The following is a 17,691-nucleotide window of genomic DNA, read 5'->3' as shown; positions in this document are numbered from 1 at the left end:
AGATCGCAATATGCACATCGCAGCACGCAGTGCATTAAGATCTATTCTTTGTGTCTCAATGTTCAAACCCCCGTTGCCTTACATGATGAATCGTCCACGCCCAAAACCAACAGCAATGTCCCAAAGCTGACCCACAGCATAGTTAGTAGTCGATTGGGAACACTGTCACACGATATAGGGGGCATCAACGCACATGAAATAAAGAATTGGCCTCTGGCTACGCCATATTTCGTATGACAGCTGTGAAAAACGGAAAACAACAAAACGGAAGCGCCCCCTTATGCATGAAAATGTCTGCTTCTAGCTGTCTTGGGACCAAGTAATGGCCCATTTTCCCCCAGCCTAGCGTCATGGAACCAAATCACCAGCTCTTTCCACCATCCATGGAAAGCCAGAACAACCCTGCAATCCTGGTGGAGGCCACGAGTTAAACACCTCGTCGCCCCTAAACAATCAGAAACTGGAGGCAAGAGAAAAAGCCTTGGTCATCCGGTACAGCCAACCTGCGCCCTCAAGTATTTTTAGTGAAAAGTATCATGAACGCTCATACAATAATATTGTGTTCCTCCAACATTAGCAGGTCGACGAGACCATTCAAAGCAGTCCAGACGAATTATCAGACGTGTGGATCGTATTTTGACGGTGTCTGACGGGTTCCTCCATCGAACCATGTTTTGTCAGACGTGATTCCGTTTACAAGTTGCCGGCCTTCTCATCAGTATCGATGTGCCAGACGACATAGTTGGGAAGACCAACGACCTGGTAGCCGGCTCGCTTGGCCATCTTGGCAAAACCTTCGGTTTCGGCTTGATGTTCGAAAGCGTAGCAAGGAAAGTTGATGCCTAGTCATGAGTCAGAAAATTTTGTGATCATGAGGCAAACCCATATACGCACCAGATCGGTGAACATCAGCCTTGACAAGAATATTCACACCGCCAATACCATCGAGCTCAATCTCTTCATCTTTATTCTCTCGCCAGTCTCCCATCTTTGCCATGTAGGTGCGACCGGTATCGTACTGTTTGTATCCTGCAAAGACATATGAGTGGCCTATTCAGCGACTATGGCATGCGGAACGACTGACCCTCGGCGAGAACGGTATCTGGGTCCAAACTAGCCGCCAATTTGCGGCCCTTGTCCGACTCGACCCATGAGTTGTAATCAACTGCGTGTTGTTAGCCTTTGTCCTTGTGAGCCAGCAAGGTAGCACAACGGCATACATCGACCTTCGATATCAACGCCCTTCTCATAGCGGTGGAACCAAACGTCTAGGCAGAGCTTGTCAGAACTTTAGAGCGTAGTTGTAGCGCGTCATCGCCATGGCTTACTAGGAACCAAGATGTCCTTGTCGTGAGCAATAAAGTCCTCAAGAATCCCGGCGGGGCTGTCGACAATGTCGACATCACGCCAATACACCCAAGAGTGCTCCGGCTTCAAAGCGCTGGCCAGTAAGTAGTTTCTGGCTCTGCCCATGGCCTTCCGGCGAGGACCCTGAGCTTCAAAGGAGTGTCTCTCCCCAACATCCTGGCTGAGATGAAAACCGAAATCCTTCTGGACAACAGTGGCACTTCGGAACGGAATATTATCCGGTCGCTTTTGGATGCGTTCGAGTTCGGCCGCAAGTACCGCCAGGGTATCATCCTGAGAGTCGGAAACAAGGAAGGCAAGGTCAATGAGTCGATGGGGATAGGAAAGCTCGGCAAGGAGCTCGAAGTACTTGGAAAGATGAGATGCAGCGTCCTTGAGCGGGGTGAGAATAAGAATCTTCTCGTCGTTTGCCATGGCCTTTCGGGTGGACTTGATTGGGTTCAAGTCGACGTTTTGTATCGTCGGCGACTGGACCTTGAGAGGAGCATGGTGGTTGAAGATGACGGGCGTTTGCATGTGCGCATTCCACCGGGCATACTCGTTTTGCGACATTTCTATAGGAGGCGTCGACGGTCCCCAGCAGTAAAAGCTACGTGAGGAAAACGATTACTTGTCAGTCATGTTGACTTGTTGCTGAAGCAGCCCCAAAACACTAGGGATCGATGTGCATGGGAAAAGTGAAACCTACCTCTGCATTTCCGATGCTGACCGGCTAATACCTCGCCATAGCAACAAGATGATGCCAGCGACTGCAACGAGGAGCAAAAGGCGCGACCGTGCAACGTGGTTCCAGACGATACGGGTCGGCGGCAATTGTGCTCGGGCAGCTTTCCAATTCAGACCACCCTTTGCAAGAAGCATGCTGGGCGGTTGGGATGCTAGCAAGGCGCCACAGCCGGATTGAAAGGCTTTACGAAGATGTGTGGTTGATCAACAGGCACCACAGAGTATCTCGTGCGCGGGCTCGGTCGTCGTGTGTGTTGTTGAGCTTTGGCTCCTTTGGGTCGTCGGAAGCAGGGGTTTCGCCGAGGGATGGCGATTGCGCAGACGACGGCGAAGTTATGACAATGTGGCAAAGCGAGTGATGGAGCCCCAAAGGGAGACTCGGTAAAGGCAGAGCAAGACCAGAAAGACGAGAGGAGATGTTATCGCGGATCGCGGAGTGCTGAGTGCTTGAAGAACGGTTCTGTTTGGTGCTCCAGAGTCGGCACCGCGTTCAGCACCCGAGTGCCTGACCTTTTCAGAGGGGATTGATTGGCGATTGGCGACTTGGCGAAGCGTGGTTCGGTTCCTCGCACGGAGTAGCGTCGTTTTTCATTGGCGCAACGGACGTGCACGCTCAAGAGTACGTACCAAGAACCTGGGGACCTACCCAGGTACCTACCTAGGTACTCTACGGAGTATTAGGTACTTGGTACTTTAGGTACTTAAGCACCCCTATGTAGGTCCCCAGGCACGCAAGTTGATCAGGACTGGTACATGCGGAGACGGGCGAAGGTTCTCCGTACTTCTACAATCACTTTTGAGACGTTCGTGTCTGGCTTCATCATAATCGGCTGTCGGCGTGTCTGCTATACGGTCACACGACGTTATTATTCCGACCAGGAATGCACCTTGCTTTGTACCCGAGAGCGGCCGCGAAAGAGTTGTTGAGCGACCACCAAAGTACTAACTAACAATAATATCATCTCATAAGTTATGTGTACCTAGGTACTCCATCGCCTTGGTCACGCTGTACCAGACCTCGGTCCTCAGTCCTCAATCACTTGCACTGCCACTGCACTGCCATGTGGTAGGTAGACTTCATTTTGGAAACGGGCATATGATCCCTCATCACACCAACTCAACTCAACCTATACCTCGAGCCCCAACTCATATACACACGTCCTCAATGTCTAATGAAGGACACTTTCTTATATACGACCATGCGTAGATCGACGATACCCACCACGCCTCACTTCTTCCCAAGCTCATGAATCGGCACATGCACCTGCTATGCAGTCCGTGAGCGACGGATCACTTCTCTTATGAGTCCGCCGCAAAGGAGAAGATGACGTAGGAAAAGCATGTGCTGCTGGCCAGGTCCATCCCTGTTCCTGTAACCGGTGGCGCCAACCCACTTGCGAATCTCTGGGCAGCGTCCCGTGTTGACGGCCTCACATGGTAGCTCGTACTCTGCGACAAAGCTCGCTTCCATTACGTTGCTGAACACGCGTGCTATTGCCGTCACTTCTTCCCCAGGCAGGACTTGTGAGGTCGGCTACTTTCTGCTGCTCACCTCGGACTAGGCTTTCAACTCGCACCAACATCAGATAAACCAGGTGCAGAGCCACACTTGGCAGGAACAATGCTCATCCGGCGGTCTCGTATTCATACCACAGGTCCTCGGTACTTGGCCGACACGAGCTGGGTATTATCGGCGCGGCAAGCAGCTACGAATGAGCATCGTGCGACAAGTCCACCACGTCGCGCCACGTTACTGAAGCTGTAGTTTTGGAAAAGAAGTGGGGAGTGGTTGTATCAGAGAAGCACAAGAGACATCCCGATTAAGCGCGGGAAGAGGAAGACACCCCGGCGTCTAATCAGCGCTAGACGCTGGCTCCAGAGTGCAGCCGCTTCCTCAACAAGTAATCAGTCACTGCCGCTAAATGATCCCCAAGCACCGTATAATATTTAGTAGGCTGTGTGGCAGTAAGCCTTCATCTCTTTCCCTCGTCCCCTAGGAGCCCTGAGCTGAAATGGAGACAATGATATGCTCCTGCACGGCAGACAAATGCCGCGCCAATCCTGGCAGGTATCTGATACCGATAGTTGGGCTATGGAGTTACAGCCACTCGAACCTCCGCTTATCTGTGTGCTATGTATGGCCTTTTCATGCGAAAAAAAAAAAAATCTTTTCATGGTATCGTTTCGCGCAAGCAAACTTCCTTGCCCACAGCCTTGATTGGGGTTTGTTCCAAGGTCAAATCTTTGCTCTAGATCAACATGATACATGGCTCTTCGCACTGGCTGGCAACAGGCGAATATGAGCTGTGCAAGGCGCATGGCGTTTCGGAGGATAGAGCAGAGCTCGACAGAAGATTCGTCCACGCATCGGCTGATTCGCCACTCCTCCTTGTTCATGTCCGCAAGGACCCTTACGGGTTATGGTTGTCGTCGGTTAACCTGACATGGCAGCGTCCTTGGAATCGTCCGCGCCACGCACCCAGAGTACGTTGTTACATCTACCTAGTCTGTTAGTGACGGTGTGGTAATGCGGCGGATTGCGCACAGCTTGCAGGCAGCATACCTGATGAGCACTTGGCCTAGCAATCCGGTGGGCTTGTCGGAAACGTATTCCTCGGTACCGGACAGCTGGAGGTTCATGTAGCTGTCGACGGAGACGAGAGTGCCTTTGTACTCGACCTGACCCCACTTCAAGCGGACAAAGACTGGCTTGTTGACGAGTTCTTGCAGCATAGGCCGCGGGTTGACGGGCACGAAACTCATATTTGAGGTAGTTGATTCGATGTTGACGGGATGGCTGCGACCGCGTCTGTGCCTTGGGATGAATTTTGCACACTGTTTTGCGCGGATTTACTTCGGCTATATTTGACTACGGGGACCTACCCGGGACCTTGACAAGGAGTAGTGTGTTGACATCGAACTCTTTTTGCACCTGTTTTGGCCTCTTTCTTTGCTTGGGTTAACACTCGGTGGGAAGAAGAGGGAAGAAAAGGAATGCTGGTTATAGATTCATCTTGTGTTCGCTACCTTGCACAAATATGGCAATTTGATGGCAGAAACTGTACCTGCTTTTGTGAGGGGGCGCCACTCCGCGCCCTCAAACACGACAGACGCCCCTGAGCGACAGGGAGTATCAAGTGCATCGAACCGGAATCTTGTTGTCGGATAGAATATTCACTCCTACACCACAGAAACAGCGCTGTTCGCCCCGGCCGGATTCTCGGAACACTCATACGAACCTCACATGACGTCACGACTGGCTACATCATTTACACCATCACTGAGACCTCACCACCCTTTCATTTCCGGACGTCCGCGATCCTTGGCGAATGCCGCCATGGCAGCGACGAGACGTTCATCACGGCTGAGTGCCCAGCCAGATGCAAGGCTGAGACCACCATCCCAACGAAACTCGCCGCAGCTGCAAAACCAGACTGAAAATTCCGCACAGAACACCCGGAAGCGAAAGGCCTCAACATCAAAAGCAACACCGCCCGTCACACCTACAAGGCGACCAGCGAAACGCATCCAACCCGAGCCACCATACACACCCACCCCCAGCACAGCAGTAGTCATTGCGGCGCCAGCAGAAAGCACGAATCGTCCAACGCGTGCAGCGGTTGCAAGATTAGCTGATCCCCGGGCCACCAATGCCGCGCTCCTGTCGCCAGAGACGTCGAGGGTGGTCGCATCCAAGGATATAGGACCAGGGTCGCCGTCCAAGGAACCAGGTGCTACGGGAATCACTACGGAGAATCTACTTGACGTCGCGTGTGCGCATTTGATCAGTGTGGATGAGAGGATGCGGCCGCTGGTAGAACGGAATCACTGCAGGATGTTCTCGCCGGAAGGGCTGGCAGAGAAGATCGACCCGTTCGACAGCCTGGCGAGCGGGATTATCTCGCAGCAGGTTTCCGGCGCGGCTGCCAAGTCCATCAAGGCTAGATTCGTAGCCTTGTTCGATACGCAGGACAAGACGACGACGCGGTTTCCCCATCCGTCAGAGGTGGCTGCCGCCTCCGTCGAGACGCTCCGTACAGCAGGGCTGTCGCAGCGCAAGGCCGAGTACATCAAAGGCCTCGCGGAGAAGTTTACGAATGGCGACCTGAGCACCGAGATGTTACACGAGGCGCCGTACGAGGAACTTGTCGACAAGCTGATTGCCGTGCGAGGTCTGGGGAGGTGGTCCGTTGAAATGTTTGCCTGCTTCGGATTAAAGAGAATGGATGTATTTTCTGTCGGGGATCTGGGCGTCCAGAGAGGCATGGCGGCGTTTGTGGGAAGGGACGTGGCAAAGCTGAAGTCCAAGGGGGGCAAGTGGAAGTACATGTCTGAGAAGGACATGTTGGAAATGTCGGAAAAGTTTGCGCCGTACAGGAGTTTGTTTATGTGGTTGATGTGGAGAGTTGAGGATAGCTGTACCGACGTGAGCACCCTCGAGTGAGCGACGAACAGATGGTGATGGCGTCATTGACGTTTGACATTGTGGCTCGGAGCCTTGCGTTGGAGCCGCCTCGTTGCCATCGCTGGGAAAGCCGGCTTTTGTTTTCTGCCTGTTCACCCTCTCAAACCACGCACTGGACTACTCGGACGATGCGTTCGTGGGCTGGCAGGAGCCGTGTTGAGATGTGTAATTGCTGCTCCTCGACACCACCACAGTCAGTATTGACTATGCCACCCAACGTGTACCAAGGAGAGCCAATACTCTGCGACAGCCGCGATGCAATGCCGTCGCACTGGCGTTGGTTCATGGCTTCCAGGAGGGCCGAGGTGCCGATCGCGCGGCCGATCGAGATGAAGCTTAAGATGGATGACAAGCACCGTGTGCAGTCTCAAAGCTGTGCGTGCAATTCAGGGGCGGTGCGAATGTTCGCGGTTCAGGTGTTGAACTCTGTCGTAAGAACTTAGGTACTTTATGTACTGAAGAACGCGTTACCTACTAAGTACCTACTTACCTAGGGAGTTACTCAAGTAGTTAGGTGGGTATGGACAAAGTATGCGGTTCTCACGAAGTCGTGAATACTTAAGAAACGTACCTAGGTACCTGTTTCAGACTGGTCGGCATCGCACCCAGTTGCTGCCAGCCTTGGCATCAATCCCAGCGGCCATCAATTGATACTTTCATCGAGCATCCCCAGCCTGCGGTTTAGTTTCCGCCACGGTCGCGGACGATGTTCGGGAAGCAGTTGAACCGCTGCCTCAAATGCATATGTCGAGGAACATTAAACGTACCACGTAAGTAGCGAGGGGAGTGAGCCCCGGGGGGGAAGCTTTCCCTACGCCGCATTCCTGTGGTGCTTTCCGCTGCACTGAACCTCGGTCTGGGAAAGCAAAAGCAGCAGCAGCACGTACCTACTCAGTTACAGAGTCAAGCAGCACGGCTCCTATTTTACTGAAAACTGAAAGATGGCTCCCGTTGTTGTTGTTGTTGTTGTTGTTGTTGTTGTTGTTTGTTGTTGCATGCAGCAAAAGTCTCATCGGCAACCCTCCCGCCCTTCCTTCTTTCGAGCGTGACGGGAATGCTGGCGAGATTACGCAGTACCGCTCGATCCAATTGCAGACCACTCGTCGTCGTTTCTGGCCGGGTTGATGGAAGCGACCAGCTTCATTTAGGAAAAGCTGCTTGATTAAGTAGTATGAATTTATTCGTCCAGTATAACCCCTGTTTGATTAACCATGCGAGACTTCACAGGGGCGGCATATACCAAGGTAGCCAATAGAGATTTCTAGCTAAGCCTCGCGAGGATGCTAAGAATTATAGACCCTACTTACCTGCTAAGCGCTTACTTAGGTGGTGTTCTCCACCAGGGTCTGCTGGTATTCTTGCCAACTGCTTCACAGCAGCTCATCTAGAATACGTAGATCGCTGACAGAGCAGGGGCCTCTTGCGCCCGCAACCTTGCTACGTCGCGGGCGGTTCATTTCAATAGGGGTTACTCCGTAGACTGCCTTGATAGACAATCGGAGCAAAATCAACATGCAGATTAATAATGAAAAAGGCCCTGGAACGGTCACGAGCGCCAAAGACAACGGTGTGTCTCGACTCTCGAGGGACCACGTTTCCCACACCCGCATAATCCGTATTGTACTGCCTACTTAAGTACGTAACTACCAGACCGAGCAGATGACTGTCCTTCCCTCGTGTGTATAAGACTGCCGGCTTGGCGCTGGGAATCGAAGCTGCGCCTCCCCTGGTTCTTTGCCTGGTGCTTTGGTCGTGTTGGAATTCCAACCGAGGACTCGGTACGTACTGCCAGTCGCCACGTAACTAGGTACCTACCTACTTACTACCTTTAGTACTAAGGTGCCTTGGGAGATGGAGCTGAGTTGGAGCTGCAAGTTGTTGCAGGCAGTTTGTTCATTTGACCTCTGGTTGGCTCCTTAGCTCGTATTGCTTCCCAGACAGTACGAATTTAGAACAAGTATAGTACTTCAACAGGAGCAGCCGAGCAGCCACCTAAAACTACTTACAGAGCAACGTACTACTTTGCTACTGCCTTACTACAGACAACAGGCAGTCTTGCTCAACAGTAGAGGCCAGCCGACTCAATGAGAGCTATCGGCTGCTGTCCAGCCTGTTCACAAAATAGTAGACAATTGCGTCAGCCGTTCAAATCCTTGATTAAAATTTGTCTTGAAACTCAGGGTAGGTACTATTGCCATCCTAGGCATAATCGAAGCACTTTGACTGCCGCTTGCCGTCAGTCATGAGTCATGATTGTGTAGGGAGCCGTTGCCTTTTGGGTGGCCTTTGGCTTGCCAGGCTGTCCCCCGTTGAACTGAGGATTGAGAACGAGTCTGCACCGCATGCTCGCAAGGATACGTTGAGTAGAGAAAAGAGTCGTGAATAGCTTCATTGAATCACATGAGTCTTGCGTTAGCAATCTGCAGTGGGCGCTGGTCACTTGCATGCCACAGGGGGTGTTTATCCCGCCAAAGGGGGTGGCGGCGCACAGCCCAAGGTAGGTTTGTGAAGGGCGTCCTTCACCGACGTCATTCACGGGAGTGGAAAAAGCGGATCCTTCAGATGCTTTGCATTGCGTTCTACAATGCGAACTCACGTGATTGATCATCACAGATGGCGTCTCGGAGTGAGGCGATACCCGGCTGCGAGAGTGTCGGTCGTTGATGCGGCAGCAAGCATCTTGAAAATGGGAGCATGGGCACGGCATGGTTCCGTACCCTTTTCCGTCGTTGTTGGGCGGATGCCTCCTACTACTGCTGGCCTCTCCCGCTGTCCGTCTTTTTTTTGCCAATTCGGACGATTGCACCAGCCTCAGCGCTGGCGCAAGAGCGAGGGCAGAGGGCACCGGCCGTAATCTTGATAGCTACTGACCCCGCATTAAAAAAAAAAAGAGAGAGAGAAGGATGACTCGTCCTCTAGTGAAAGGCCGAGTCAACGTCTTTAGCTGAACTGGACAGGACAGGACAGGCCAGGACAGGCCATGGTACGGAAGACGGAGTAGCAGCACAACACCCGTGACCGAACTCCGGGTGTACATTCGAAGTGGGAACAAACCAGGTTTGCCGTTTAGGCCGATGGTGGCGTTGGTGGCTGTGGAGCGGTCGTGGGTGCCTCTGCCAGGTCCAAGGACCAAGGCACGCGGGTCGCAGAAAATATAGCTGAGTGGTTGCTTGTTTGTTGTTTTTCTGCTACCACGTCGTCGTCGCAGTCGCAAGGGTGTTGACTTGAGCCCTGGTGGGTGCGTGGGGCCTGTGCGAGTGTTCGTCCGCCTTGACGCCCAGGCTCTGATTGCAATTGCGGTGGTGACAGTGTCACTGACAGTGTCAAGATGTGAATTGACGGCGTAGAGGTTGGGCACCGGAAAGCCAGAGGAAGCATTTCCACCCGTCGGCCCCTGATGAACATACAACTCCATTCCCTCTCACCCAAGCTCGTCTAGTGGCATCCAATTGTCAAAGCAGTTGGTTCAAGGCCCCGTACCGTACCGTACGGAGTGCTGGCAAGCAAATAGCAAATGAGACGAGGCAGGCTTGCAAGTGCATGCCACAAAGCCGCTAACACGGCCGCCAGGACACCCCCCCCTTTTTGCGGTCCCAGCGTGAATGGCTTTGGTCTGTGCCGTTCGGGCTTGAGGCCTCGGGGCTATCAGATGTCGACGGGACCTGGCATGGTGTTGTTTGGGGGGCAGCTCGTCCAGGTTGCTTGGCCTGACCATGGTCCGCGGTCCACGGTCCACGGTCCACGGTCCACTTGGTTGAAGCCAGCAAGGGTCAGAGAGATAGAAGGAGAAAATCCCTAGCTCTGTCTCCTCCTTGTCTTTGCCCATCCTCTTTGCCCATCCTCCCGTTCCCTTTCCCTCGTCCTGACGCTGCTTTCGCCTTTTGTCGTCGTCGCCGTCGTGTCATCGTTTCGGCTTTTTCGATTCCCGCCATTCGTTCACCAGGTTGCAAATCGCCTCTTTTATAACCGCCAACCCGTCTCTCGACCGACCCTTGGAGCCCAACAGCAAGGCGATATAGCCTGCCGACCTTGCAAAACATTGGCAAGCAGGATTGAAAGACAAGAGACGGTAGGTTTTGCACCTTGTTTCGTCATCGCACGCTCGTGGCTTCCCAATTCCAATCCACCCAATTTTCGTCTCCAACTTCGCTTTGCTCCTGCCACTTTCCCTTCCAATCCCCTTCCTTCCTACCTACACACAAGTCATCGCCCAATTCGGTCTTGCCCGAATTCTCGTGCTCTTCCAACCCTCCTTTCGATTCTTGCCTCGGGGCGTGCCCGCTTGGGTCGCGAGCCGTCGAGACTTTCGACCAGAAAATCCTTCCTCGTATCTTGCATCATTGGGAACGCAGTCTATTTCGACAAACATTCTTTGCCAGCTGTCGAAGCCCTTTTTGGACTGCAGTGGATAGAGTTATATACACCAGAAAATCAATCAAGGCCGACAACTGTCGAATCCCCAACATTCTATTCCACACGCTCGCACGATCGCTCCGTACAATACATCAACCATATATGTTTTGGTTCTAAACCAGTTAATTCTGCAGATAAAAATGCATCCTGTCACGCTCTTCCCGGCCATCCTGGCTGTTGCTGGCGTCGCTTCCGGTAAGAAGCTCTCTACTTGCTGGGCCATGGGTGTTCATGCTCTGACGACGAAATAGCTGCCACTACCTGCTCTAAGGACGTCAAGATTACCCAGCCTACTCCTGTCATTGATTGCGACGTTGTCGAGGGTGATGTCACCGTCGATGCGAGTGTTGCCGGGAGCCTGTCCCTCGAGGGCCCTAGACAGATCAAAGGCGACTTCATCATCAACAACGCCTCACAACTTGTTGGCGTTTCTTCGTCGTCGCTCAGGACCGTTGATGGTACTTGTCGTATCCAAGGTTGCGAGCTTCTCAACGCTGTCTCGATGCCTTCATTCCAAAAGGCTGGGAACCTCGAGTTTATCAATCTCCCCCAGCTCACTAGTTTGTCGGTTGGTAACGGGAGTATCACGGTTATGACAGTCAGAGTTCAGGACACCTTCGCCTCGGATCTCAAGGGTCTTAACGTTGCTACCGTCGACAATATGACCATTTCCAACAACCGTCGTTTGAACACGTTCAACTCCACAATCCAAAACGTTACGAACATTATCTCTATTGTTGACAATGCTGGCAGCATGCAGATTGACATGCCCAACCTCGAATCCGCTGGCGAGCTCGACTTCCGATCCATCAAGAACTTCGATGCACCTCGCTTGAAGACTGCCAACCGTCTTAGCTTCCAGGAGAGCCCAGATCTTCTTTCCGTTTCCGCCAACAAGCTGACCCAAATCAAGGACTCCCTTACTCTGGAGAACAACAAGAAGCTGGAAAACATCTCCTTCACTTCTCTCGAGAAGATCAATGGCGACATGACCATCCGCAACAATACTGCTCTGGAGAAGATCAACCTTTTCCCTGAACTGACGACTATAGGAGGTGCTATGCTTTTGGCTGGTAGCTTCAACACGTAAGCACAAGCCCCAGTTCATGCTTACGGCGGTCTTTGTGCTAACCTCATCCTTTTGTAACAGTGTCGAGATGCCTAAGCTTAACGACATCAAGGGCGCCGTGACCGTGACTTCTACCACCGACATCTCATCCTTCTGCTCCTTCTTCAACGGCCTGTCGAAGAGCAAGGCTATCCAGGGCAAGGCGTCTTGCACCTCAAACAATGCAAAGGCTAATGAGGGCGGCAAAGGTGGCACTTCAACTAACGGCACCGACTCTGCCGCTGTTAGCCTCGGTATCAACCACGCCCTGCTGGGCTTTGCTGCTGTTGCTGGATTTGCGCAATTGATCTAAGACATCCGGATACAAAAGTATCAGACTTGATTGATGTTGGCGTCGTTCAGCTGTTCCTCGACATATGTTTCGCCTTTTCTTTAATCGGTAGTTGGTAGTATATTACCGGCCCTCACCTGTAGGCGGGCGGGTTGAGTGCCCCAGACGAACATGGCCCGTGTGCGTCTCATACATGCTAGGACTTAATAATGGATTGTATTTGATTCATCTTTGGAGATGACTAAACGGGAGTCCACGGTATTCCCTCTTTCTCCTCTCCCATGAATGGCTCGGAAAGTAGTTACTGGAGATGGTAGTTTCCACAAAATACAGCTGGCCAGCTCTTACCATTTTTGATCCCGACTAGCTATTTCAGGACAAACAATACCCATCGGTCAGGTCCTAGAGACTAAAAAGAATGACCATCGCCATGCGACCACATCAACGGGCGTCCGGATTCCAAAGGCGTGCAAATACAGATGATGCAAGTGAACATATTTATTCTATTTGTCCCGCAATTGCACTACGTACCAGCATCTGCCAATAAGTGTAGATGATGCCACCTACATGATACCTTCACGCCATTTGTTGTATTACGATGCCCCGCGACACCTTTGGGTGTGTGTATTTCAAGCGGGTATCTACTTGCTTCTTCACACTCAGAGCAAGGGGCGTCACTGCATCCGGCGAAATGTGATGATGATGCTGAAACAGCCCAGTGCATTGCACATGCTGTTGACATCACTAGTGACAGACTGTACGTCGAATATCGACGCAACTGTTTCATGGCTCGAGGGTACTTGGGTACCCGTGTATCCTGAATGAGAAGAAAGACATTACTAGACATTATACACACCCCTCTCAAACGCTTCTGAATCGTGGAATTTGGGTATTATTGCGTTGCCGTTAAATATACGACCATTTAGTTCGTTGACCGCCTGTGTTCCAAGTTTAGCAGGTGATCCGGCCCAAGGGACTTGGAATGTAGTGGGACAAGGTTCATACCCGCAAAGCGGAGACTTGGTCTGTGAACTTGATGAATACCTGGCGAGTAGGCTGATGAATGTAGAGACGTTCCACACGGCCGTACTGCAGCATGATGCGTTAGTGAATGGATTGCAGGGGGATGAGGCGCCATGCAGGGAACACTCGCCTTTTCTCCGCACTCTTCCCCAATCTCTTGGCCCAAGCCGTCGGCTATCTCGGCCTGCAGATCGGGCATGTTCTCCAACATGTTTTGCAGAACGATCACGTCGCTCATGGGGCCGAAGCTGCCGGCTTCATCTTTGCTCTTGGAACCGATGATTCTGCCTTTACCTTTGGGTTCTGCCCACCCGCCACCTTCGGCATCAGCTTTCTTGCGGCGCTTCTCGACTTGTACCCGGAGGGGGTTGGTGATGCCGGTCTCGTTGGCGCCGAGGCCCGTTCCTTGGGTCCAGCCGTACTTGGACATGAGGCGGTGAGCGAAGCCGGCCTGGCCGGGGCGGTTTGAGCGTTGCTGAGCCTCTGATTTGCACATCTCGTCGTTGTCGCTGCCGCCGCCGAGAGTTGGGGGCGGGGAGTTGGTATCGTTTTCTTCGCCAGAGTCTCTGGGTTGAGTGTAGTGTACGGGGGCGCGGGATATGGTCGTTGAGTCTGTCGGTGGTGGAATCGAAGGCGGCTCGTTTGGTTGCGTGGGCGGCGAGGGCGGCGGCGGAGGTTGACTGTTGGAAGACAAGGCCAAGCGGTGGGCGTAGGCATCATCGGCGCTCTCGTCTGGCGGTGGTGGTGCTGGAGGCGATTCAGGCGGTGGCGGCACGTAGGCGTACGAAGGGGGAGGTGCGAATTGTTCTAAACTTGAGTTAGTACTGGAGATGTGTGCAACGAGACGGTCACGGAAAGAAGGACGGTGCTGACTTGATGGCACTGGCATTGAATCCTCGTCCTCATCATCTGATGCGTCGCTTTCATCCGGTTTCTTCCTGTGCCGATAGAGCAGTGCTTTCCATTCTCTCACTTCGTCTATCTTCTCATCACTTCTCAAGTACTCGTCAACGTTTGTCGGCCTAGCTGGGTCATATATTTCATCCCAATCCGTTTCGACTTGCATCTGTTGTTGCTTCTTCTTCTTCTTACGCCCACCACGCTGGCGCTTCTCACCCACGCCGTACCGCCACTCGTCTTCCTCCGTCGCGGCCCAGTCTGCGAGAGTACTCTTGGCAGACTGCCCGGTAGCTGAGGCCGACGAGGCATGGGGTGCCGAGTGAACTGGATTTGCACTCGGCTCTGCAGTGCCAAGCGGCTTGGAAGCTGCTATTAACTTTGGAAACGCGGCACCTTTGGTTTTGGCTGCTTGCTTTACGGGAGGGCGGCGGATGGGCTGAAACCGCAGAGCTGGATCTAGCGACTTCTTGGCTTCGGCGACCGACTCAGCTTGACCGTACAGAACTGGAGCGGAGGATATCGTGGCCGGAGGAGGCGGATCATTGGGATCTAAGAGGTTATCGTAAAGTGAGAATGGTGTCTTTGATGAGGGTGGAGGCGTTGGTGCGGCCATTGAGACTTTGCGACGCCAATAGGCGCGGTTGCAGTGGACAAACGACACAGTTGACCTGAAGTAAAAACAATATCAGGGTTATGAATTGTAATTGTGTGCCGTAGTAAAAGGCAGAAGCTGAATACTGTGACGGCACTCTCGATGTTCGTGTCTAGCTTGGCTAAGTGAAAGACTTCAGAGTGAGGCGGGTCGGATAAAGGACGGAACGACCTAATGGGTACCTACTTCAGGTAGTTAGTACTTAGCTGCGGCCCAGAAGAACTATTTTGGGTTAGCGGCAGGCTGCTACACTCCCCTAGTACATTCAAGTACAAATGAACAGTTGTCACGATATCAAGTACTTAGGTAAATATGGCCGTGTTGTGTGAAACATATCAGATTTCTAACAACGCCGCATCGGGCGGGAAAATCGCTCAAAAAGCGCGATTGCTGGTGTTTTTGTTGAATAGTGCACATTACGGGCCGCGTGATCAGCTTCCCAGCGCAACAACCCGTCCAGTTACACATACGTATCTTGTAACTAGTAACTGTATGAAATGTACCTGTTCTGCTGGCGACGGGTGTGAGCGGATGAAAACTGGGTCTGATGTGCGCGGAGCAAAAATTGGACGTGCTCTGAGCACGCACCCCGCCAAAATTGCAGCCGCCCACCTATTGCTTCCAATCTCCGGCCTTGTCGACTGTCTCAGGAAGCCCTGATTTATTCATCTATCCTCGAGCTAGCCAGAAACTAGCAATCACCAGTTTGGCTGATCGTTCGACTGACCTCTCGAACATCATCGCCATCAAACACAATGTCCGATCTTGCGAATCGTATCACGAGCCCCGACGAACCGGACAATGCAGCAGCTTCAGATGCCCAAGTTGATGGCGCATCCGCTGCCATTGGCGGCTCTGCCCTACACGAAGCCGAAGGTGACGTCGAAGTGACCATCAGTGGTGATAACGCTGCTCCCATCTACTCGGCTGCTACATGGCAAGACTTGGGACTGTATGTGCGGTAGACAGACATGTCAAACTACTAGCTGGAATACTAATAAACCCCCTTCTCCTAGGCCCGAACCGATCTTGAAGGGCCTTCTATCAGAGAATTTCTTGAAGCCTTCCAGAATTCAAGGCAAATCCCTACCGCTCATGCTTAGCAATCCCCCCAAAAACATGGTTGCCCAGTCGCAGTCCGGTACCGGCAAGACTGTTGCTTTCCTCACAGCTAGTCTGTCTCGTGTCGACTTCACCCAGCCGGAACAGCCACAGGCTTTGATCCTGGCCCCTACGCAAGAACTTGCGGACCAGATTTACAGAAACATTCTCAATATTGGACGATTTATCGAAAACCTCAAGGTTGCGCTTGCCATACCCCAGAAAATTCCTCGAGGAGAAGCAGTTCGAGCTAGCGTTGTAGTTGGTACTCCGGGCACAGTTTTGGATTTGGGCCGTCGCAGGCAGCTTGACGGTTCTAAGCTCAAAGTACTTGTCCTGGATGAGGCTGATAACATGCTGGACCAGGCTGGTCTGGGCGACCAATGCCTTCGAGTGAAGCGCCAGTGAGTCACAAACACCCTCCACGCGCATAGTAGCAGCTGTCTTGATCTAACTGAGGAATATTAGCCTTTTGCCACCCGACACCAGTGCCAGTACTCAGGCACTACTCTTCTCCGCTACGTTCCCGGCACGAGTACAGGAATACATCCCCAAGTTCGCACCGAACGCAAACACTTTGACTCTAAAAGCCAAAGAGCTCACCGTCAAGGGCATTTCGCAGATGTTTATAGACTGCCCAGACGAAAATGCGCGGTATGATACTCTTTGCAAACTATATGGGTTGATGACTATTGGACAGTCGGTCATATTCGTAAAGGTATGCTGCGTATGCGTCGTGATGGCGTATTTGAATTGAACATTGACAGTCAGATGATAGACCCGAAAGAGCGCCAGTGAAATTCAACGGCGCATGAGTGGCGACGGTCACAAGGTGACCGTACTGCACGGAGAGTTTGACAGTAGCGAGAGACAAGAGTTGCTCGCCAAATTCCGCAGTGGCGAGAGCAAGGTTCTCGTCACTACTAATCTGTTATCCCGTGGAATCGACGTTTCCAGTGTCTCGATGGTCATCAACTATGATATTCCCATGAAGCCCGGTCCAAAAGGTGAGGAGCCTGATGCCGAGACGTATCTGCACCGTATCGGCCGAACAGGTCGATTTGGCCGTATTGGTGTCAGCATCAGTTTCGTCTACGATCAAAAGAGTTTTGATGCTCTTAACGCTATTGCTTCGCACTTTGGCATCGACTTGGTGAACTTGCCCACGGATGATTGGGATGAAGCTGAAGAGAAGGTCAAACACGTTATCAAGAAGAACAGCGCACAAGCCAACTATGTCCCCAAGGTGGATGAGGGCAATCAGGGCGGTGCTGCGCCTGCCTCCTAGGGGTGGTCAGGCAGGGTAACGCCAATGAGTAGCTTTTGGTGACCAAGGTTGTACGTCACAGTAATGACTTGACGCAGTGTAATCGGGCTTTCGACGATGGGGTGCGGTGGAAATTGGTCGCCAGTCCTCGCTCAGTTTGAAAGGGGAGTGTAACAATGCTTGCCGAGATACCAGTACCATATTCGAAGTAAACAAAATAGTTACAATAAGGGGAAATGATGACGCCATGCCAGAGATGTGAGCCATGATATTTTAAAGGTTGGCTGGTGAATTCCACGAAGATCCGACAAGATACTTTTGCTCATCGTAACGCGATCGTGGGGTTCGCAGCACTGTCAACTGAGCTTGCATGGCT

The 17,691-nt window shown here is 52.4% G+C and overlaps 6 protein-coding genes across 6 annotated transcripts; 3 read left to right on the top strand and 3 right to left on the bottom strand.

Annotated features, from left to right (window-relative positions):
* Positions 1–693: 693 nt before the first annotated feature.
* On the bottom strand, positions 694–2,064 carry MAM_05595 (Anp1-like protein; the record flags this gene model as incomplete). Its single annotated transcript, XM_040824393.1, has 6 exons — positions 694–842; positions 895–1,029; positions 1,085–1,165; positions 1,221–1,268; positions 1,329–1,957; positions 2,057–2,064. The coding sequence occupies 6 exons, from the start codon at positions 2,062–2,064 to the stop codon at positions 694–696; spliced, it is 1,050 nt and encodes a 349-aa protein (XP_040677718.1).
* A 2,464-nt stretch (positions 2,065–4,528) lies between these two features.
* MAM_05594 (small nuclear ribonucleoprotein SmF) lies at positions 4,529–4,857 on the bottom strand (the record flags this gene model as incomplete). The annotated part of the gene is made up of 2 exons (XM_040824392.1): positions 4,529–4,592; positions 4,658–4,857. 2 exons carry the CDS (start codon positions 4,855–4,857, stop codon positions 4,529–4,531), a joined length of 264 nt encoding a protein of 87 aa, XP_040677717.1.
* Positions 4,858–5,431: 574 nt separating this feature from the next.
* MAM_05593 (DNA glycosylase) lies at positions 5,432–6,538 on the top strand (the record flags this gene model as incomplete). The annotated part of the gene is made up of 1 exon (XM_040824391.1): positions 5,432–6,538. The coding sequence occupies one exon, from the start codon at positions 5,432–5,434 to the stop codon at positions 6,536–6,538; it is 1,107 nt and encodes a 368-aa protein (XP_040677716.1).
* A 4,574-nt stretch (positions 6,539–11,112) lies between these two features.
* On the top strand, positions 11,113–12,393 carry MAM_05592 (ECM33-like protein; the record flags this gene model as incomplete). The annotated part of the gene is made up of 3 exons (XM_040824390.1): positions 11,113–11,167; positions 11,224–12,058; positions 12,123–12,393. 3 exons carry the CDS (start codon positions 11,113–11,115, stop codon positions 12,391–12,393), a joined length of 1,161 nt encoding a protein of 386 aa, XP_040677715.1.
* An 818-nt stretch (positions 12,394–13,211) lies between these two features.
* MAM_05591 (G-patch domain containing protein) lies at positions 13,212–14,908 on the bottom strand (the record flags this gene model as incomplete). Its single annotated transcript, XM_040824389.1, has 2 exons — positions 13,212–13,310; positions 13,463–14,908. The coding sequence occupies 2 exons, from the start codon at positions 14,906–14,908 to the stop codon at positions 13,212–13,214; spliced, it is 1,545 nt and encodes a 514-aa protein (XP_040677714.1).
* Positions 14,909–15,702: 794 nt separating this feature from the next.
* MAM_05590 (DNA/RNA helicase, DEAD/DEAH box type) lies at positions 15,703–17,336 on the top strand (the record flags this gene model as incomplete). The annotated part of the gene is made up of 4 exons (XM_040824388.1): positions 15,703–15,899; positions 15,964–16,452; positions 16,517–16,766; positions 16,827–17,336. 4 exons carry the CDS (start codon positions 15,703–15,705, stop codon positions 17,334–17,336), a joined length of 1,446 nt encoding a protein of 481 aa, XP_040677713.1.
* Positions 17,337–17,691: the final 355 nt, after the last annotated feature.

Source organism: Metarhizium album (genome assembly GCF_000804445.1).
Source record: "Metarhizium album ARSEF 1941 chromosome Unknown scaffold_14, whole genome shotgun sequence".
NCBI classification, from domain to species: domain Eukaryota; kingdom Fungi; phylum Ascomycota; class Sordariomycetes; order Hypocreales; family Clavicipitaceae; genus Metarhizium; species Metarhizium album.
Note: the sequence above shows the minus strand (reverse complement) of the source record. Positions and strands in the feature narration are given on the sequence as shown.